This window comes from Artibeus jamaicensis, unplaced genomic scaffold, assembly GCF_021234435.1.
Source record: "Artibeus jamaicensis isolate MK-2021 breed Jamaican fruit bat unplaced genomic scaffold, CSHL_Jam_final scaffold_474, whole genome shotgun sequence".
Classification (NCBI taxonomy): domain Eukaryota; kingdom Metazoa; phylum Chordata; class Mammalia; order Chiroptera; family Phyllostomidae; genus Artibeus; species Artibeus jamaicensis.
In genome coordinates, this window is record NW_026522046.1 from 42,388,570 (window position 1) to 42,411,080 (window position 22,511).

Here is a 22,511-nt window from a genome sequence, read left to right on the forward strand (position 1 = left end):
GGTTTCTGAAAGCAATCCTGATTTTTAAAAAAGGGTTCTTGTGAGGCAGGGGCGGGGCTGTCTGCTTCCAGGGGTCCCACCTTGATACAGTTGCCCCCCACAGGGAGCTGTGTGAGCAAGGGTGCAGCAGAGGAGAGGAACGTGCCCCCTCTGCTGATGTGTCTGTTTGGTGACAGCCCCTGGGACACCCAGGCACCACGCCAGAGCTGGAAGTCCCAGCTTCCTTCCGAAGACAGGCGTCCACCTCACCTTCGAGTGGAAGTCCTGCTTGGCTGCAGGTAGGATTCCACCTGCCTCCCTTCCTCCTTCCCACCCCACAAGGAAACAAGGGCAATTTCACCGACTCACCATCCTAAAAAAGAGCGCCAGGAAATCCCGGGACTCCTTGCTGCTGGCGTTGCGGAAGGATTCTGAGTACCTGATGTTTGCTATTCTGACCTTTCCGCTGAGCTTCCGGGCGGCTGCAGGAGGAAGGGCAAACTTGTTTGCAACAGGAGTGTACTGGGGGAGAGACCATCACGTCCATCTTAATGGCAGCATTTTCAAGTTGGCCGGGGAGGACATTAAACCGAGGCTGACTTGGGCTTTGCAGAGAAGGAACAGCGCCCAGACTGGAGGACACCAGGACAAAGCTGGGGACAGAAGGAGAACCTTCCGGAGGTCATGGAGGCAGCTCAGCCCCCACAGCTCGTTCCTCCCTGCCTGTGCCATCACCTGTGCAGACAGAGCGTGTCCCGGAAACCTACCAGCGAGCACGGACAACTTGGAGGGTGAAAGGAGTCACTAGTTGCTCTTGGTGCCAGGGCCTCGGTGCACACTGGCTGTCCCTGGCAAACCCAGACATCGGTGGCCTTGCCCTGCCTCGCTCAGAGCCCACGGCCATGACAGAGGGCCCGGGGTCCTGCACTGCGCCTTTTCTTCCTCCCCTGTAGCCCTGCCTCTCGGCGGGGTCAGGGCAGCTGCTGCTCTGGCACCGGCCAGTTCCACCTGCATCTTTTCCTCCGCATTGGGCTTCCCGAAGTGCCTGTTACAGAACTGGCCCAGGAACACAGCCTGGCCGCATCTGCTCCGGCACCAAAGCCATCTCAGTTCTTATTCAGCCCTTCACCAGGGATTTGGGAAGCCCCTGCCATGGTCTGGGCTCTCCCATCGGGAACTGAGAGTCCCTTCCCCAGGAGCTCGTGGCCCCCGGTGTAAGACCAATCACAACACCGTTCCACTACGTGTTCCAGAATGAGCCCAACCCCCATATCCTTGGGATTGCTGCCACCGCGGTGTCTCAGGGCCACCAGTCCAGACTCTGGACAACCGGAGTGTGCGGCCTGATCGTAAAGCCATCTGGAGCAGGACAGGTGCATGGGTGTGAGCCGACCTGGACCCTCCTCGGGCTCCCAATGCGAGCTCCTCCCTCCAGCAGGTGAGACCTTCAGAGGGCAGACTGACGATGACTCGGGGCTGCCCTGCGTGACCGTCCGGCCGACAGTGGCCTCCCCTTGTCCACCTCCCACAAACTTGCACGACAGCACATCGAACACCTTCCCTCTGCTTCCCAGGCGTGGCCAATTAGAACGTTAAAGCACATAAACAGAAATTCTCAACTTTTCTGAGTGCACCCCTGCAGGTGTGCACCCCACCTCGGAGACGGCAGCCATTAACTCCCAGACAGCCACCCAGATTTGAGGACTGACTGGCAGCATCAGGCCTGACCTTGGCTGTGCAGGGAGGTTAGACATTCAAGAAACTCTCCAGGCGACCGATGCTGATGAGGAGAAAAGAGGAACTTTATCTGGGTATATAACCATGGTCAGCCATCAGCCGCACCTTATCGGAGCCTACACGTAACTGGCCCGATTCTACCCCCGTCCCTCTCAATCTGCGGTCCCCAGGCTCTGGGGGCGCCACTCACAGGCCTCTGTGGGTCCAGCTGTCTACTCTCACTCTTCCCGAAAAGCAGATCCGGGTCCCCTGAGAGTGACAGTGGTCAGAAGGAACAGGCGACACCCAATAGATCTGCACCACCTGTGTCTCCCCACATGCAGGACACGGCAGGTGTCTACAACCTCCCGGGCGGCATCGGGAGCTCCTTGCAGCCCCGACTCTTTGCCCACCATCACCCAACCCCTTTTCCTGAAACGAGCCACCTGCTATCTGACATCCCACGCCAGCCAAGTGTGAAGTGAGCCATCCGTGTCCACATTGAGAAGCCAACGGACACCCAGCAGCCCGCAAGTAAATCCAGCCCCTTCAAACCCTAACCCACTGAACATCTTTCCCGTGCATTTTCCCTCCCTTTAAGAGCCAATGGCGATTAGCGTTTCTGAAAGCCGTTACCTGTCCTCACTTTCAGGTGTGCCGCGGCACTGTCTCTCCCACACGCTTTGGCCACTATCTGGACCAGGTGCAAGACGCCGGGCTCCAGGCCCCACAGCTGCAGACTCGTGTTCTGGGTCTCCAGGTGCACAGTGGGGCTCCGTGTGGACATCAGTGTGAGCTGGAAAGTGGGGTGCAGGGCGAGATCTGCCGCCCACGCCACGTGAAAGCCAGTGCTGGTCACGTTGGAGACTGTGACCCTTCCGATGGGGGTGGGAACTGGGAAGTGGACATAAACGCCAAGGTTAAAAACGCACATTCTGGGGAGAAAGGAGAGGAGGAGCTTCGCCCAGTGGGAGAATCCAATGCACCACTTGGGACCTAAAACGCCCTCAGAGGGCACCAGCCCCGAACGGTCCTGTGCAGTCTCCTCGCTGCAAGCCCAGCGCATGGTGCAGGGTGCCTGATAGCAGCCCACCCTTTCGGTTTGGGGCTCTGAGGTCCCTGGACTAACTGAACAAAGGCCTCTTGAGCAGGGTGCGGGCGGTTCCTCCGGAGGTGCCGTCTCCCTCAAGCCCTGGGCAGACACTGAGGAGTCAGCGAGCTGGCCATCGCTGGCTCCAGAGCCGTTCTCACGGGGGCCTGAGGGCGCGTGAGAGCACAGGTTTACTGGGGCTTAACGATTCCATCCTGGAAGCTGCACAGCTCGGGGGAGGAAAGGGGCTTGAAGCCCCATTCACTGGGATGCCAGCCAGAGTCGGGTCAGCGAGGCAGCCAGGCCCTCTCCTGCACAGAGCTGTCGCCTGTCTCCTGAGCTGTCACCCAGAGGCCCTGGCGATGCCCTGACCCTGTCATGTAACCTGTACTGTGTCACGTGGAGCCGCTGGAGTCAGCACGGCTGGGGTCAGCGCGGCCGGGGGCTGTACAGTGAGGGGGTTGCAGAGCTGGGATCAGCGCAGCTGGGGTGGTGCAGGAATGTCGGAGGGGCCCAACACTGCTGGAGGCTGTGTCCTGCTGCTGCTCACGGTGACAGGTACCCCACATCCCCTCCCAATGCCTGAATTCCTGCCCCAGCTGTTGGCAGCTGTGAGGCTTCAGAAGGGGCGGGGAGAGCTGGAGAGAACAGAGACAGAGTCTCGTCCCTACTAGACCAGAAGTCGGCCGCCCAGGGACAAGGCTGCTTTGCACCCCAGGGTATGGAGCCCTAACACGACAAACCCGCCTGAGTGCTCCTGAAGGGGCTTTGACGCGACGAGGGCACGCGTCTGTGCCCGGCGTCTGTGCCCCTGGAGCTCATGCGGACCACGTGATTCCCTTTGTCCCCAGGACTCTGGGCACTCACCACAGGCCGGGGGCTTCCGAGACACAGGGGTAGAGGCCAAGGGCAGGTCTGGGGAGCTGGAGTGCCCAGGGTCTGTGTTCTGTGGCCAGGTGGGGTCCAGAGGTGCCGGCAGGGGGCCCCGCGTGGGGAGGCTGTCGTGCCACACGGGGCCCGTGGGGCCCTCGGCAGAGCTGGGCCAGGCGTGCGGCTCCATGGTGGTGTTTCCCCGCAGCCATCCCGGGGTGTCCAGCAGTCCATCTGTGGCCCCAGGAACGGAGCTGTGAGTCGGCCTGGGAGCCCTGCTGGCCGTCCACTCGCTGCTCCCCAGACCTGGGGCCTCACGGGGCTCACTCTCCTCCACGCCTTGCCCTGTGCGGTTTCTGTCCTGCTCAACCACGCTACTGTCCCCTCTCTGGGGCAGGGTCTCTGGGGTCTGGGCCTGGCCTGCTGCAGGGGTGCCCCATGGGTGCCCAGGACGGGGTGACGAGGCAGGAGTCTCCAGGCCAAGGGCTGCCACTTCTGTGCTGAGAGCAGGTGCTGTTACCCCTGTCACCAGGGACTGTGCACCTTCCGTGGGGCTCACCACGTCACCTGCTGGAAGACATCCACTCTCGCATGGGGTGTTTTGTCAGGACATATCTGAGCAAAGCCCACCAGACACTGCCCAGGAGCCAGAGCCGCCCGGGTGGGCCCCAAGTGGGAACCAACGCTGTCTCAGTGGGTGACTGTGAACGTTTAGTGTGGGTATCCCCCAAGCGTCCCCCGTGAAGAACCAAGAGCAGCCTCCCCATTTAGTAAATGACGACACTGAGACCCCAGGAGTGGGGGGTCCACTGGGGGCACTGCAGAACCAGGACAGGAACGCAGGCCTTGGTTTTGGCAGGCCCCCGGTGAATCCAACCAGCCCTTGGGAAATGGAACAATGTCCCCAGATGTGTGCTCGGGGTGGGCCGTGGTGCTGGCCGGGATCATCCGCCTGCTGGATGTCACGTGACGAAGAAGCAGATGGGAGAAGAGAAGCCTCGTGGATGTGAGGGGGCGGGACCACGTTGCCGGCAGGCGAGGAGCAGAGTTCCTTTCCAGGGAGCAAGGCTTGGCTACAGTTTCCAGCTGGAGGCCTTCACTGGGCTGGCAAAGAGGGCTGAGCGCCCCCACCGCCGCCCTGCGGCCAGGGTCGACCTGGCTGGTCCCCCCAAGCACTGAGCGTCTGCACGGGCCTCCTCCTGCCTCTCGCCTCAGCCCTCCAGGCAGCCCCAGCAAGTGACCAGAACTGGCCCCCCAAAAAACTCAGGGCAGAGCTTTTCGGTCCCACATCAGGGCCTTCTCCACACCTGCCTGGGCTTCTAGAGCCTCTCGGGTGCCAGACACCTGGGGAGGGACCCCCTCCTTGGGGGCTGCATTGTAACTTTCGTGAATACATTTGTCTATAAAAAAAGAAAACTTATGTCTTAAAACTACACTGGTATAAAGATTGGGTTCATTGCTGATACTCACTATTATGTTAATTTCTTTCCTCTGATTTTAAAAGAAATTAAAATGAAAACATTTCCAGGGGTTCCTAACAGTGTGGTTGGCTCCGGGGCCTGTGCCCCTCGTGCCTGATGGAGAAGCAGGCCCCACCCCACACCCAGGTCCCTGGGTGGGGGCAGAGGCGGCTCAGAGCTGGGGGAAGGGGAGGGGAGGGGAGGGGAGGGGGGGGGGGGGGAGGGGAGGGGAGGGGAGGGGAGGGGAGGGGAGGGGAGGGCGGAGTGCAGGGCGCACCTGCACAAGCCCGGCCAGCGTGGGCCGGGTTGGCGTCCCTGGCGGTCAGGCAGCGGCAGGTGTAGGAGCCCTCGAGGTTGACGCACTGGGCAGCCGGCGAGCAGTCATGCTCCAGGCTGTCTGCACACTCGTCCCAGTCTGCCAGGGAGGACAGGGAAGGACAGGAGCTGGTGAGAAAAGGGCCCGAGGCTGCTCGGAAAACAGATGGGAACAGAGCAAAGCTCCTCCTGACTGTCTTTGCAGCGAACGGCCCAGGGGATGAGGCCAGGACTGAGGGACATGCCCACAGTGTCCAAGACCTTGGGGAGGAGTCCTTGCACAGACCCTTCCCCAGAAGCCTGAACTTGAACCAAGGGCGCAAGCTAAACACCTGCCGGCACCGACCCTCGCCATTGGCTGATTTGAGAGCAAAATTTAGGGGTCGTTGGTTGCTTTTGGAGGCATTAGCACCCACAGGGGAACATGTTTCTTTCTTATTTATTCTTTGTTCTAAGACACAATTTCTCTGGTGTGTCAACATTCCCTAACAGTTAGTGTTTCGAGGAAGAAATAGGAAAATGACTGAGCCAGATGTCCAGCTGTGTGTGACCTGAGCTTTCCCCGACACGGACCGTAATGGCCCTTGAGCGCCTGCTCTGGGAAATGACTATAAAGGCCCACAGACTCCATGTCACCAGGAAGCCCTGACCCTTCTGATCTGGGCAAGGAAGAATGTGAGATAAGTCCCCACCCCTGCAAAACGCCCCACGGCCCCCAGCCCTGGCTCAGCCACCCACACCCAGTCCAGCCCCGCCTTTTCCAGACAGTGGGCAGCCAGGGCTTGCATTAGGCCCAACTGAGAAACAAAACTCATAGGGAACACAACTCCCTTCTCTCTCTCTCTCTCTTGCCCTCTCCTCTCCCCTCTTCTGGACGCCGGGACCGCCACCCCCACCTTGCTCCTGGGTTAAGAAAGAATCTGATGGGCTTGTGCATTTTCATTCATGACTCACCAGTGAAGTGCTACATGCAACAAGGATGATGGACCCAAATGAATATCTCAAACTGACTTTCAGGCTGGGAGGAGCTGGGGTGGGGGCAGTTTTCCCGCACCCCCAGAATTCCATCCTTCAGCCCAGCACCAGCTCTTTGAGTCACTGCCTGGCCCACCTCCCCTCCCCCCAAGGGAACAGGTGGCCCTGAACAGAGTCACCTCTGCTAGCAGGGCAAGCTGGGGCCCCGAAAGAGGACTGGATTCCCTGGGTGGGGGTGGGCCGCGAGCCCCTTCTGCACACGCCTCGCTGGAGCCTGGGGCTGAGGGCCTGATCCACGCCCAGCGCGCCAGAGGACTCTGGCTTGGCTGGGATTCAAGTCAAGATAAGGGACGAGTTCAGTTTTGCGCAAAGAAAACTCTGCAGCCAAGGGCTCAGAGGCCCCTTTCGTGGTTTTCAGATTTGCTTCACGTGGTCTTCATGGAAGCAGCTCCCCAGAGACCAGCAGACTCACTCATCAGCTGATGCAACACTTACACACACACACACACACACACACACACACACACACACACACACCCTGGCCTGGGCTCTTTTGCCAACAGGGCCCTGCTGCCCCCGCCTGAGATGTTCCTGGAACCCTGCCTGACCTGCAGCCTGCAGGCAGCTCCCGGGTGCTGAGGGGCTGGAAATCCGGGACAGGGGCCAGGCTTGCCCAGCAGCAGGGCCCTGAGGACAGAGATGTCCCAGTCGAGTCCTGGGCTCAAACCCGCCGAGCCCCTGATGGCTATTTTTAGTGCTGGCGACCTCCATAGCCTTTGTGCCCTCTCCCTCCACGGCACACAGTTCACCCGCAAGCCCAAGCAAGGCAGCCCCACTTTGGCCTTCCATCCAAGCCCAAGGCCAGGGGGTTCTCCAGGTCAGAGGGAGGAGGCTGGTCTTCGATCAGAGCTGCCAGGCGGCCCTGCACCTCCTGCACCGGCCGGACGAGGACGCGGGCAGGAGTCCCAGGGAGGAGGCTGTGCTCTGCTCTTGCTGCCCTGAGGCTGGGACAACGGTGTGGCTCACCTCCATGAGAAGGGGACAGCCACCTCAAAGCTTTGACTCCTGGTACACATGCCCCCACCCCCAGGAATGAGCCGGGAGGTCTAAAACCAGGCCCTGGGTCCTGGGAGGGGCAGGCTCCTCACAAGTGTTCACACTGGGGCCCAGGTGCCCCTTTGGAGGTGAAGTGGGGGCCAGAACCCTTGTTTCCCCTGGGGACCAGCAACAGATCTTCACTTGAGGGGAAATGCGGGCATGGAGAACCTGGGTGTCACAGCACCACACACCGAAGCGCGACAAAAGACAGCGCCCTTGAACGTAAAGAGAGAAAGCCCACAGCCACAGACCAGAGGGGGGGCGGAGGGAGGGAGACACTGACGGCGGCAGTCTTCGGGCCCCTCCCTCTACTCATGCGCTCCCCCCACTGCCTGTGTAAAGCAGGGATTGCAACTCAGCGCACCATTCTTCTGACGTTGTGTCTGTAAGTGCTGACTCTAATATGCAGCTTGTAGATAAATAGCATGTTTGTGTAAGAATCCTAGAAACTAACTTCAAAAGATACCGATTCTGGCCTTCCGTCATCCCAGCTCCAGGAGGTCTGCTGACCTTTGACCATAAAACCGGGAAGCCAGGATGACGCAGGCCAGGAGGGTGCACCAGACCATCGCTTGACCAGCTCCGAGGTCCTTATCGGAGTGGGCCAAGCTCGTCTGCCCGTAGAGAACTTTGCAACCCCCTCCCTCGATCTCTTTGCTCAGCTTTCCCTGTCCCTCTTCACAAAGACCTCTGCCTGCCCTGAGGTGCCAAGATGGGCTTCGAGACAAGAGTTCCCCCTCTCCCCAGGTTGCTGACATCTGCATGAATAACTTCCCTCCTCTCACCAGCACCTGGCTCACCAGTTTGGCTTTCACCGTGGCAGGTGGCGGGACCTGCATTTGGTTACAATTTTTGGCCAGCCATCTGCACAGAACCCTGAAGCACAGGGATCCCCGTAGAGGCCTCACGGAGGCCCAGTTGGTCATTGTCACTTGAGAGCAAATGCGCAGCCTGGTCCTTCCCAGGAGCAGCCCTCAAAGCACAGGGGAGGCAGGGACAGGAGAACAGGGGACGACGGGAGGCAGCAGGTAGGAGCCCCTTGAGTGGGAGGACCAGCGGGGGCTTAGGGGGCTCAGGAAGACCTTCCAGGCCTGAGAACTCACCTGTGATGTGGAAGCTGGTCCTAGAAAAGAGCCAACCTGAGATGTGGCCGTCTTCTGTAGGCCCAGCCCCGGGCTAAATCCCGCACCCACACTGTGCCTTCATTGACACAGCAGCCGAAGAGGCGGGGTGCATGGCAGTCTCCCCACTTCTCAGGTGAGTGCACAGAGGCCCAGGGAGGTGGCGTCTGCAGGGCAGGCTCCGTAGTGAAGGAGAGTCAGGGCTGGGATTACAACCTTCCCGCCTCGTGCCAAAGCCAGGAACTACCTGCCATGTCACACCACCTCCTTCGGGGCACACTGAGCAGGACCCGGGGGTGCTCAGCATCTGGGACCCCAGGAAGGGCTCACCCCTCCTGACACGTGGCCCCCCACTGACCCCAGGATGGAGGGGCCTCAGGAACACGATGAAGTCAGGACAACGTGACCCCCTCACCGTTGGGACATGCTGACTCACAGGCAGCGAGTGCTCCCAAATGACCCAAGAGCGCTCTGGTGATGCCAACAGCACCATTTCTGGACGAGCCACAGAGGAAGGGCGCCCGCTCTGCACCAGTTTTCTGCAGAACGGCAGTAAACGTGCTTGTCCCCCTGTTCCTAGGTCCCCAGCCTGCGGGGCTGGGCCTCTTGGGAGGGGACAGCGCCCTCCCCACACGTGGGCTCAGGCCTGTGCAGCAACCGCTGCAGCTCCTGTGGCCCAGGGACAGTCCTGTGGGCTCTGGTGTCAGAGGCCAGCGGTAACTGGGTCAGAAAACTGCACAGGCAGGGCACCTCCCCCGCCAATAAACAGCCAGAGGCCTCTTGGTCTGGGGCCAAGGACAATCTCCGGCACGGGAGCCTCCCCCAGCCTCCCGCAGCCCCAGCCTGTTGCGCAAGCAGCCCACTGTCAGTCAGGAACGCTGCAGGGCGCGGGTCTTCTCTGGGTCCTTCCCGTCTGAGGGGCCCCTGCAACTCCGCTGGGGGCTCCTGCAAAACAGTTTGCTGAGAACCCTAGAATGTCAGCCATGCAAGGTGCCTCTTCTTCCTCCGTGGGAGTTGTCTGAGGCTGCATAACACGTTACCACAAACTTTTACCCCGGCTTAAAACAACAAAATTCAGCCCTGACCACTGTGGCTCAGAGGGTTGGGCATCGTACCATGAAATGAAAGGTCACTGGTTCGATGCGCGGTCAGGGCACATGCCGGGGTTGCTGGTTTGGTCACGGTTAGGGTGCATAGAAGCAGCAGCCAGTCAATGTTTCTCTCTCACATCAGTGTATCACTCCTTCTGTTTCTCCCTCTTTCCCCCTCTCTCTGAACAACAACGTTATCTCTCCCGGTGCTCCAGGCCGAAGCCCAAACTCTAGACATCAGCAGGGCCAGGTTCCTGCTGACGGCGCCTACGGCGCCTGGGAGGGTCCTTCCGTCCCGCTCTGCTCTGGGAGTTCAGGGGTTCCTCGGTTTGTGACCACACCACCGCATCTTCACCTGGCCTCCTCCCTGTGTCCCTATACCCCAGTGCCTTCTGACCCTTCTAAGGACACTTGTCCCTGGACGTAGGGCCCACCCAGATGCAGATCTCAGACCCCATCTCAGAGACCCTTCTTCCAAAGAAGGTCCCGTTCCAAAGCTCTGTGTGGACGTCTCTTTCGGAGGCCGCCATTCAACACATTGCATCATTTGACAAAGATCCAGAGTAACCCAAGCCCTGGGGCATAAGGCCATCTCTGGGAAGTGGTGGGTGGCTCCTGTCTGGTCTCAGGTGGGCCCCAGGCGGAGGACCCACCCACAGCACACCCAGAGCCTGCCAAGTGCAAAGAGCCACTGTCATCTCTGTCCCCAAGGGGCTAAGTGACAGAGCAAGCCCTAGGCTTAGTAGGCAGGCGTGGCTTCAAGTGTAACACAGGGTTGGCCTTCCCTGTATTCTTGGGGGCTGGGGGGACAGCAAGCCAGCACAGGACAGTGCTCAAAGGAGATGACACAGTTCATTCTTGGATCCAGCTCCACTGGGGGCCAGCAGACGCCCCTCCCACAGCCGGAGCCCCAGACAGCTCGCTGATATAGACAGTGCAGGCGTCCTCGCTGCTCGAGGCAACCTTGTCTCTGCGATTGAAAGGCCGAGCCTTCCTTACTCTGCAGTTCTCTCTCTGCCTCTGTCTCCCTCCTTCCTAGTCCCCTCCTAGTCCCCTCTTCCCCCATCTCTCTCTGTCTCTAGGTGTCTCTCTCATACCTCCCCTTCCCCCTCATCTCTGACTCTTTCTATGTCTCTGTCTACCTCTCTCTCGGTCTCTTTTCCTTATCTCTGACCTGTGACTTCCTGCCTCAGGGCAACACCAAGTGCAATTACGCAACGTTTGGCCTAATGGAACAGATCCCTGTGTCGGTGAGTCACACATCTCGAGGTGGGGCCCTGGCTGACAGGGTCACAGTGAGCTCTGGTCCTCTTCCCCTCGTGGGCCCTGCAGCCCGGCTGCACCCGGAGCTCTGGGCCTGCAGCGACCAAGTGACACCTCTGAGGGCATAAGCTCCCTGGGCCCTTTGGGTTACTTCTCCCTTCTGGGGCAGCAGGTGTGAAGGACCCAGGCCCTGGGCCCCAGGTTTTTGGGGGTAATACAAAATAAAGATTTGAATTTCGTTAGCCTTGTCTTTCTTTTGGAATAAAGTCAATGTTGACCTCAAATACTGCAGCACGGAGGTAAAAGCGCATCTGGGTGGCACACTTGGGGCGTGGGGAGGGCACCTACCTTGCACTAGCGTCCCCATCCGGTCAATCTGGAACACCGTGCTCGCCCACAGCCGAGGGAGCATGGGGGCCAGCGTGGAGACATCCACGGGGAACTCGGGGTCCTGCACCGTCACTCGGAGCTTCACGACCACGCTTCCGGCCTGCAGGGACACAATCTGCAGCCGCAGCTTCCCCCTCCTGTGCAGGTCGGACACAGCCGGCGGAAAGGCGCTCTCGACCTGGCCAAGCAGGGGCGGCAGCCGCTGGTCAGAGCTGATCTTCCAGTGACATCATTAACGTGGCTGACAGATGGGGCACAGAATCCATGTGTCCCCTTCATGACCACGAACAGGCACCCAGCAACCAACCTCTTAGGGCAAACACCCCAACCAGGCTTCCCCCGGGACAGCAGACTGGGCGCTTGTGAGGACTTACAACACACCATCCAGCCTCCCTGCTGTGGAGCCTGGGACAGATGCACAATGCATCCCAGGTGCCCCGCAAATCGGTGTGAAGGTCATTGGTGTGACAGACAGACAGAAGCACTGCTGGGCTGCATGATGGAGGGGGCGGGTGACCTTCAGGGGCTGTCAAGGAACACTCTTGTGGCTATTTGGTGCTGCCCCCACTTACACGGCTATATCCCCCCAAGAAACACAGGAGCTGAGCCAGAGACTCAGGGTCCTCTCTGCCAGAGCGAGGGGGACACCCGCCTCGCCCCGCTTCCCTATCACACCGTCTGGCACACTCTCGAGTGCCACAGAAAAGAAGAGTGGGTTCTCTAAGGAAGTGGAGGAGCCAAGTTTCCCAGTAAGTGAATGCTGAGAGGCAACCCTCCTTCCGGCCTCCACATTTCCACACGTTTTGCCAGAAGCACTAACTGCTCTTTTGCTTCAAAATATCTTTCCAAGACGTTTATATGGTGAACGGCCTGAAGGGAGAGAGAATTCGGGGGACCCCCTCCCGAATGAAGGGCGGATGGGTTCACCATCTGATGTACTAATGGTAATGTCTCTTTATGGAGGGGGGAAGTTTGCTCGTAGCCCGTTACAAAGGTTCACGTGCCCTAAGACTGGGGATCCTCTGCTGTGATGCAGACCTACTGCGTGTGCCTCACCCCCCTGGGCCCCTCGAAGTCTCCCTGGTGGGCCTCGGGGGCCAGAAGGGGAATGGGCACCGACACTCAGGTGGCCTGCTCTGCTGGAAAAAAGTCCTTTGCCTCTGACCCGGTGTTGTATGTTTCCCACCAGCATTCAGGCCCCAGGAACAGGCTAACTTAGTAGTTCGCAAGAAGGGTAAAAATCTTAGACCTGTCATGGTTCCGACAGTTTATGAAGTCACTTTGTCCTCTAATTCACCCTCTGAGGGTATAGTGTTTGCCACCGGGCTGGCTCTCCCGGGCTGTGTGCTGATGGTTGCCTCTAGCCAGAGGGGCCAGAGGGCCAGAGGGCCAGAGGGCCAGAGGGATGCTACTATGCTTGGCCACTGGTAAGCGCTTCCTCAATAAAGCCACCCCAAAGCAGGCAGACAGGCCCCCCAGACCCCAGAGGGAAGTATGACAGAAAGCCCAGCTGTGGGACCAAGTGGTGTCCACTGTTTGAATCAAAGCCACATATTCCAAATGGTTCGGCCCCAAGCCTGGATTGATTTCCCCATAAATGGAGAGGAGAGCACTGTGCCTGCCCTGGGCTTTACCTCATGGAGCAGCTGCTGGGAGAAGTCCCGGTACTCAGGGCTGTCGCGGGTCAGCAGTGACTCGGTCAGGGTGCGGTTCAGGATTCTCACGGTGACCCCAAACACATGGGCAGCTGGGACAGACAGTCAAGCAAATAGGCTGAAATCCAGTGACCCGACGTCCCCCGGTTTTGTCCATGTGTTTCATAAAGCCTACTCTTGCAGGGGAGATTTTTAAAAAACAGCTTGAGTCCTGCATAACCCAGGTGCCGCCGTGGCTGAGCAAAGGGGACCTGGAGCCTTGGGGCGGGGCAGAAGTCAGCCGCCTGGCAGAGTCACACGGGCCACGCCAGCTGCCTTCTGCACACTGGGATCCCCAGCTCATTCCCACATGGTGTTTGTTCCCAGAAGTGGGAGGGGTCTTTCACAGCACTGATAAAGTGAGCACGACATTAGCGTGTTCACAGAATGAGGTGTGCTTTGTGAAGATGCTGCTCAGGTCTTGGCTTGGGGAGGCACACCCAGTCCTGTGCAGGTGAGTGTGACGGAAGTCTTTCAATGTGTGCAAATGGCCACCAGCCTCTACTTCACCACTCTTTCGACCTCACGCTATCTGACTGCCTTACAAGTCCTCCAGACTATAGCGCGGCGGGGGCCCCAGGGAGCCCTCAACAGTGCAGGTGTCTGGGCCGCGGCCGGACGTGGTGGAGGGGATCGAGGGAGCCTCTGACGGCCCAGACACTGCTCAGAGGACACACAGTGCCACGGCCCCATCAGGACGGAGGTGTGGGGGGCAGGCCCATGGCTGTCCCTGCCTGGGAATAAGAGGTGCACCCCTTTGAGCCCCTGGCGCCAGAGGAACCGGGATAGAAAAACCAGCTCACAAGTGGCATTCAGCGTTCAGACCAGTGCCTTACCAGTTCTGACGGTCAATGTGGCGGTGACGTTGGTCCCGCATTCCTGGTAGCTCGTCCTCACCCCATACAGCACTCCGGCCTCCAGCCCGGTCACCTCCATGGCGGTGCCCTGGGTCCTGGCGCTCCTGAGCAGCTCCCCACCCTGGTACACCTGCACGTGGAAGGTGCAGTTCTGTGTGCCGTTTAAATGCCAGGACACCTGGAAGCTGCTGCTGGTGACGCTGCGGATCATGTAGTCTCTGAAGGGAGGGCTGTCTGTGGACGCACAGGAAGAGAAGGTTTTGGGGCGTCAGAGGGAGGCGACAGAAGTGAAAATCGACAGGGGGCTCCACAAATCAAAACACTTTGTTGTGTCTGTACAGCGAAGGAAGCCAATGAGGCGAAAAGCCGACCTACGGAGTGGGGGGAAGGTATTTGCAGATCACATGTCCGCTCCGAGGTTAGTATCCGAAATATGCATGGAACTCATACAACTTCATAACAAACCCGAATAATCCAATAGACATTTCCCCAAAGATGTATCGATGGCCAACAGGCACAAAACAGATGCTCAACGTCACTCATCGTCAGGGCAATGCAAATCAAAACCACACGAGACATCGCCGTGAGCCTGTCAGAACGGCTGCCATCAGTAAGACAAGAGGTGAGTGCCGGCGAGGTGTGGAAAAGAGGGAAACCTTGTGCACACTGTCGGTACGGCCCCAGTGGAAGACAGTGTGGGAGTTCCTCAAAAAATTAAAACTAGAGCTGCCGTAGGATCAGTGATTCCGCTTCCGGGAATGTCTCCATGGGAAACGAAACGACCGTCTCAAAGCTGCCTCTGAGCTCAGCGCTCTGCAGCATCGTCCGCGAGGGCCAACGTGGGAATAGCCTCCGTTGTTTTTGCAGCTGGGTTGCTATGGTGTGTCATGGGCCGAACTGTGTTTCCCAGTATTTGTAGATTGCAGTCTTAACTCCCAGTCCCTCCCGATGTGACAGTATTTGGAGATGGGGTCTTTAAAGGGACAGCTGAGTCAAAGTGAGGTGACTGGCTGAGGCTTCCGTTTTTATACTGAAATCCGTGTTTTGGGAAGCGATATTCCCATAAGCACTCCAGTACATAATACTCAACTACAACAATTAGTCTATATTTTAACACTCCAGTATAATTACATCTCTTTTTTGGAAGGAAAATGCTGGCCTAAAGAGGTACCTGGGGTATATGAATTACGTAAAAAGTAGGCTGGCCCTCAGTCCAGGCACAATAATTTGTACATCAGAATTCGAGTTCTATAAAAAGCTAGCCACAAGGATGTTTTTAAAAAATCTTTTGCAAAACCACAGTAAGAAGGAAGCAGTTAAAAAGCGCCTGACATTCCCCAAAGTTCTTCATGTAAGAATTCATAAAACATGTTTTCTAGTAGCATGAAAAAAATCCCTTTCCAGACAAATGTGTATGTTTCCTTTCAGTAAAAAAATTAAAAACTGTATAATTCAACCCTTTTCCTTTTTCGCCTTGGCTGTCAAGAGGCTCAGAACAGGTTTAGTGCCTCACCCGAGTCCTTCCACTCAGCCCTTTGTCCTCCTCCAACTGAGCCCTGAACTGCCTTTTAAAAATGGGGACGCCCTGTGTACACATGCTTCCCTACTGTGAACCCCGGTGGGTCCCCCTCAAAGCAGGTGGAGATGAACTACTGGAGGCTTACGAGAACAGTGTGCCCAGCCCTCCCTCCCCTGCCGTACGTGGACAGGATTGGGGACCACCATCTACATTCCCACTTCTCCCTGATAACCCCCCCAGGACGGGGGCGTGGAGTGTATTTGAAGAAGATACAGCTGACCTGGACAGACTTCTGCCCTCCAGAACTATGAGGGAACACATAAAATTCTGCTGTTTTATTCTTTTTTTTAATAATAAATTCGGTTGTTTTCTTTTCCTTTTCTTTTTACCTTTTTTCTGCTGTTTTACACCACCAGCAGTGTGGCGCTTTGAAACAGCAGCCACAGGGTACGAATCCACCCCCGAGTCTCCTTTTCCTAGTTTCCAAGGCAGCCGTGGGCCGGACAGCAGCTTGGAAAGTTCTTCATGTTGGGGCAAAATCGGCCAGCTTCAGGCATATTAAGGCTAATCCCTCTTTTGTAGGGCAGAGCTTGAGACCTGTTAAACTGGAAAGAGTCCTTCTGCCCCTTATACTTGAACTTGGATTTTAATCCTTCGTTAGTCAGGAAACCCTGCTTTCAAGGCCCTCATAGCTTTTTCATGACCCTCTTAAAATGTGATCCTAGGAAATCACGCCCAATTCTGGACTCTCTGTGATCTAAGGACAGTACTGCCAGGTGGCCCTCCCCGGCCTTCCCCTGGGAACTTGACCTTCGTCTCAGTGAAGCACACCGGGTCTCCTGCCCCCGTGGGTCTGGGCTTTGCTTCTTCTGGGCAGCCCTGTCCTGTCTCTAGTGAAGTAGGAAGGGACCTGCTGGGGACGCTGCCTTTCCCAGGATGTCTGTGTCGGGCTGTTCCTCTTTTCCCTTGGGCCTGTCCCCCTGACCTCTGACCCTTGTAAAGGTAGAAATGCCGAGGATTTGAGCCAAAAGTCTGAGCGTTCCGTTGGGGATGAGGAGTCTTGGCTCCGGTGGGCTCAGGAGACTGCTTCCTGCCAACCTGGCTGCCTCTCGAGCAGGCAGCCCTGCCCCAGCCAAGTGCAAGTTCAGGAGACCTTTCTTTATGGGGCTGAAGGAAGGGGGCCATGTCTGAGGCAGTTGGGGTGACCCTGAAGACAGCTGCGCTCTGTCCTAAAAGCAGAATGTGTTCCTGGAATGTTACGTGCCAACGGAGCAACATCTCTTCTGGTTTCTGTCTTGGGCAAGAATCTCGTTGCCCTGCGTGTCACTCATTGAATGACTAATTTCACAAGAAAAGCATGTGAAATTTGTGCTGTATTTTCCACGGGCTTGTACCTCTAAACCATTCCAGCAAATTGCTCATTTATATTAGCTTCTAAATTTAAAACATGTGCTGCTTTCCTTAGCAATGTGCGATTGGAATTCACTCTTAAGTTTCTGAGCTGGCAATATGGGATTCGCCTTTTCTGCCCTCTGAGGGGTGAAGTTGGAAACGGGGGGGGGGGGGCAGCTGTCCCTGCCTGTGCTCACCTGCCAGACAGCCCTTTATCTGGAGGGAAACTCCCAACTCAGTATCTGAGCAGCATAGTTTCAGTGGCTGTATTCTGATCTGCCACCCTCCACGAGGGACCAGATTCTGCCCCTGGAGGTGCAGTGCAGGTGTTCTAAAGATGGTCTAGTAGGGGTCTGGGCAAAGCCTATGGGCACAGTGCTACACAGACCCTCTAAGTTGTGAGGTGCACAGTGGAGTGTCTTGCTGCTGGAGGTGGGCTGGTAGATGCCGCCACCAGACTCTCCCTTTTTCTTCACTAGTATCAAATATGCGTCGAGTGTCTACTGTTTACCAAGTACAGGGACTCTCTGGCAGTGACCAGGAGACCTGCCCCTTGGATCTCTGTCCTGGGGGAGGCAGAGCACTCCAGTGGATGAAGACTGACCCTGGACCCCTCCGGATCCTCAAGGGGTGCCGGGAACCAGCTCCTCCCCAGCAACGCCTGCAGCCTCCACCCTCTGCCTCCGTCCCCAAAAGCAGAGCAAGAAGGGTTGGTAAGGACCTTGCACTCAGCATCCTGCTGAGTTCTGGATCACCAGAGGAGAAGGTCCACACTCCAGACCTCTGGTCAGCTCCTGACCCTTCTCACGGGTGGGGGAGAAAAGGGCATCACGCCATGACAAGGGGCGGGGCGGATGCACTGCGGGGCAGTTGCCTGGTGGGGTCATTCTAAGGATTAAATACATGACATTGTACAAGTGCTTGTGACTTAAGTGCTAAGCAGCTCTTGGCTGTATTATTATGAACAAAGGGAGAAGGATCCTCACTACTATGGTCCTTTTTAAGGGGATACAGGACATGCAAATTAAAATAAGTGATTCGAACGTGTTTATAACAATACTCTCCATAACCACTTCATGATGTTCATGAAAGTTCTAGTTTTTGTAGCAAAATGTTGTAAGCCACCTTTATGCCCCCCATGAGGCAAATAGCTAAGATATTATATCACTGCTATACAACATCATTATTACTCAGCCATCGAAAATTAGAATTATGAAGACCAGGTTGTTTCTTGGAAACCTTCATATGACGTAATGGGGAGTGGAGAGAGCGGCCTACATGACTGCATGCAGGGCAGGACTGGATGGGGTAGGAACCCTGGGAGGGAACGAGGGAGAGCAGAACAGTTGGCCAGCAGAACAGTGCTGAGACTGGTGTGACTTATCTCCCCACCATCATTAGAATGATGCTAAAGTGATAAAGCAGAATCTGCGGTGACCAGAGAAACTGTTGGTGGCTAAATTGATGAAGTGGTGTCTGCTCTAGGTCCCGGGTCCATCAGAGTCCCATGCGGCAGCCTCCTTTCCCACCAGCCCCCTGCCTGGGGTTTGCGCCCAGGCGACCTCAAGAGGCCTGGTGTTTGTCTAGCAGAAACCGTGCCCCAAGTCACTTGGCTTGGGATCGGCTGCTCCATATAACAGGAAACCCCTTGCATAGGGAACATCTATGGTACATCAGGCCCAGGGCCCTTTGCTGTCTTTGCTCCCCCACCACTAGTGCCTGAGCCTTATCCTCAAGGCCATGCCATGACTGAGATGGCAAATGAGACCTCGGCCATCACAGTCCTGTGCCCAGCCTTGTCTCAGTAGGGCCTGTAACCATTAAGCAGGCCTTCCTGAGGCTCTTGGAAACTTCTGCTACACCTCATTGGCTAAGGCAAGTCACATGACTGTCCTACCTGCAAAAGAGGTAGGGAAGTGTAGTCTTTTCGCCTGACATATTTCCACACAAAACTCAGTGTAAGTTCTGTCACTGAAGAAACAAAAAGTGGGTTTGGGGTTTGCCGTGATCCTTCTATGCTATTCTTTTTTAAAAGATTTTATTTATTTATTTTTAGAGGAAGGGGAAGGGAAGGAGAAAGAGAAGGAAAGAGAAACATCAGTGTGTGAAAGAACATTGACTGGTTGCCTTCCACACGGGCCCCAACCAGGGACAGAACCTGTAACCCAGGCATGTACACTGATTGGGAATAGAACTGGTAACCTTTCGTTTTGTAGAATGATGCCCAATCAGCTGAACCACACCGGTCAGAACACAGTCTATTCTTCACCCAGCATAGTAGGAATAGTACCTGGCGCATAGTAGGCACTCATCAAAATATGTCCCGTAAGTGACTGAATGAATACACGCCAACCTGATACTCCCTGCCCACCTGTGCTCGCTGGAAGATTCCATCCGAGCATCTCCTGCTCACCACCCCAGCTGCAAACAACCCTGCGGTCTGTGGGCACTGACCTTCCCCTGACCACATGCTGGCCACTGGAGCAGTTGCAGGTGACTGTCACCCCTAGCTGGCGAAGTCTTGGGGTCAAGGGAGAAGTCAAGAGCAGCCTCCCAAAAGAGGGAAGGCTTGACTGGGCCCTGGAGCTGTGAGAATTGGCCAGGGTCTCTCCCGACAGCATGTAAGCCTGCTTTGGCATCACTCGTGTTCCCAAAGACCCTCCTGGGAGTCTGTCCCTCCTCTAGGCTCTGCCTGATCTCAATGCCTCCTCTTTGCACACAGACTCCCGAGGCTGTCTCTCCTGCTGTTCTTCCCCCCACTTGTCTCTCTGCCACTTGTCTCTCTGCAAGCCCCTCCTCCTGTACTGACCTCTAAATAGGGGGGTTCTTCAGCCACAGGCCTCACTCATGCCATCCCCCAACCATGCCCACAGTGAAATGCCACCTGCATGCCGATGACCTCAGACCGCAGCCCAGCCCCCCTCAGAGCCCCAGCATCCAGTATCCACCTCAGTCAGCATCCTGGCCTCTCCACCCAATGTCATCCCTTCTCAATCTAAAATGTGATAGTCAAAAATCAAAATAACAACCCTAGTCTTCCCCCAACTCATTCAGGAACCGCCATCGATCCCATTGCTCAGCCAAGACTTCTGCGTGCCGCCTCCTTCCCCTCCTCCTCTTTTGCATCTGACTAATCGGTCATCTCAGGTCGTGCCGTGAACGCCTCGTACGCATCATGCCTAACAAGCGTCGATCGCATGTTCTCCACTGAGTTTCCTGAGAGCGGTGACGATGATCTATTCACACAGGTCTCCACTGCCAGCATCTCACCCAGTGGGCGACGCATCAATAAACATTGGTTCAAAGAACGAAGGCGAGAAGAGCCTGGCGTGAGATTAAGAACCATCTACAGAGCCAGGTGGCGCTTCTCCGCCCACGAGCCAGCCCTCCCCCCTCTGCCAGCAGAGAGGGCCTCTGTGGTCTGTGGGCCATCGGGCCCGAACAGGTTCCTCGTGCCCCCTTACCTTCACAGGTGCAGTTCGGCTCCTGGGGAGACAAGGCTGGCACCTCGGGGTGGTGGGCGCACTGGTGTGAGCCTTCCATGTTCAAACACAGTTCCCTCTCAGAGCAGGTGTTGAGTTCCTCGTGGAAGCACTCATCTACGTCTGTGGAAAAGAGCAGGTGAGTTGTAACTAGCTGGTCATTCTCATTAACCTCCAAGAGTGTGTCCCATGAGCCAAGGAACTGGGCCAGCAGCAGCCCCCAGCTGGCCTTCGAAGTCCAGTCTCAGAGTCTCAGAGTCCGGATTCCCTGGCCGCCTCCAAGCTCATGTCTCTGGGCCCACGGCTCAGGGCCCACGGTGCACTCGCCGGCAGCCATCGCATGCGCCCGGGTGGCTGCTGTTGCCTGAGCCAGTTGCTCTGGGCTGCACTGAGTCTGACGGGTCACGACACGAGAGGGTCCAAACACCCTACCCGAGAACTAATCTGGTGGATAGGTACCTTTCTGCTCTGAGAAGGACAGCAGAGCAGCCCCTGACGTTCAGAAGCGGGGCCTTGGTCACTCTCCTACCAACAGGAACAGTCTCACAGAACTCACAAGGCAACGCCCGGGCCAGGGTCACGTGAGACAGAGCCATGTCGCCACACAGTTCACCAAAACCAGACAGAAAAAGACCCCTGGGTCACCCATGCAGTGTCACCACCCGCCTTGGGCAAGATGAGTGACTCAGTTTTTACTCATTAGAGCTTATCTCTGGGCGAGTTTGCCTTTCTCCATAAATAAACGTTTTGGGATACCCAGTCGGAGACGCCTCACCTTCTAACAGCTTGCGATCCAGAACACAGCCCCGGGTCTAAGCTCCCCAGCCCCACACTGCCCGGCCGAAGCCCACATTCTGTAGCAGACTCTCCCCAACCGCCCACTCCTGCCCTACAGGCCGCGGTCCCCCCAAGTCACCCAGCAGCTGGGCACTTGAGACAGAGGCCATGTGGCCCGCAGCCCAACGTGTTTCTCGTAAGTTTAAATATTTTATTTTTTAGGTTTAGAGAGTGAGAAGGAGAGAGAGAAAGAAACATCAGTTTCTTGTTGCACGTATTTATGCACTCACCGATTGCTTCTTCAGTGCCCGTGCCCTGACCGGGGATCGAACCCACAGCCTTGGGGTAGTGGGACAGTGTTCTAACCAACTGAACTATGTGATCAGGACCCACAGCCCGAAGTATTTACTGTCTGACGCTTTTCAGAAAGTTTATTGACCCCTGCCATAGAGAAGAAAGACCGGAAGAGGGGGAGAGAGAAGGAAGATAGGAAGGAGGGAGAAAAGAAAAAACAAGAAAAGGTGGACCAGGTAATGTCTTCCAGAAACAAGGCCACATCTGTGTGCTTCATCAAATTCATCTTTGTACAGATTCTGCTGACAAAGCCTTCTAGGTACCGAGATGTCCTTGTGAGGGTGGGAAAGGGGCAGGAGGTAAACACAGGACCCAAGAACTGACGACAGAAATTCGTGTCCTGCTCTGGGCCTTGTCCCCCAGCGCCCACCTGGACGGAAGGAGAAACCCTGGCATGAGGCTGTGGAGGAGACGCGGGTGTAAACTTGGAGACTAAACTTGGTTTGGGCCAGAAGGAGCTAAGACGGGTCAGCCGCCCCGCACCTGCCAGATCGTTTCCCCACTCCTGCCCCCCCCCAGGGAGGGACCAAGGGAAAGCATCACCTTGCACCTGGGTGTTGATCACTTCATAGACGCGCTTCACGATGCCGTCCAACATGGCCGAGACGTTGGCCACGGGCACCGGCTGCGGCAGGCCCAGCAGCAGCCTTGACACTGTGCTCGAAGTGTCCCCACAGGCCGAGTGCAGGTGGTGGACAGCAGCGTCCATCGGCTGCAGGGCACTGGTGACCTGTGAATCCAGAGTGAGAGCATCACCCAGGGAAAGTGCCCCCATCAGACAGATGGGGAGACTGAGACTTGGACTGGTGAGTTCATCGTGCATATGCCAGTGTGGTCTGCAGCTGAGAACCTCTATGATAGTTTATTTCTGTCATCACCCCAGTAAAAGTCATAACCACAGTATAGATACTTCTGCGGCACCAGTTGTCATGAGCTGAAGGGTGTCCGCCCCCAAACCTTATAAGCCCTACCTACCCCCAGGACTTCGGCACGGGTCCTTATTTGGAAAGAGGGTCATTGTGGATATAATTAAAGTTGAGGTCATCGGGATGGGCCTTTGCCCAGTCA

At 56.7% G+C, this 22,511-nt stretch overlaps 1 protein-coding gene across 1 annotated transcript in view; it reads right to left on the reverse strand.

Moving 5' to 3' along the window:
- The window catches only part of UMODL1 (uromodulin like 1), a 51,245-nt gene that overhangs the window by 17,126 nt on the left and 11,608 nt on the right, over positions 1–22,511 (reverse strand). Inside the window, exons 5-13 of the mRNA XM_053658050.1 lie at positions 21,987–22,173; positions 20,295–20,435; positions 13,899–14,153; positions 13,003–13,115; positions 11,327–11,546; positions 5,393–5,530; positions 3,653–4,222; positions 2,332–2,589; positions 349–461 (exon numbers count right to left, since the gene is read on the reverse strand). Of these exons, the coding sequence (XP_053514025.1) occupies positions 349–461; positions 2,332–2,589; positions 3,653–4,222; positions 5,393–5,530; positions 11,327–11,546; positions 13,003–13,115; positions 13,899–14,153; positions 20,295–20,435; positions 21,987–22,173 (1,995 nt within the window). The remainder of the gene's footprint in view (positions 1–348; positions 462–2,331; positions 2,590–3,652; positions 4,223–5,392; positions 5,531–11,326; positions 11,547–13,002; positions 13,116–13,898; positions 14,154–20,294; positions 20,436–21,986; positions 22,174–22,511) is intronic.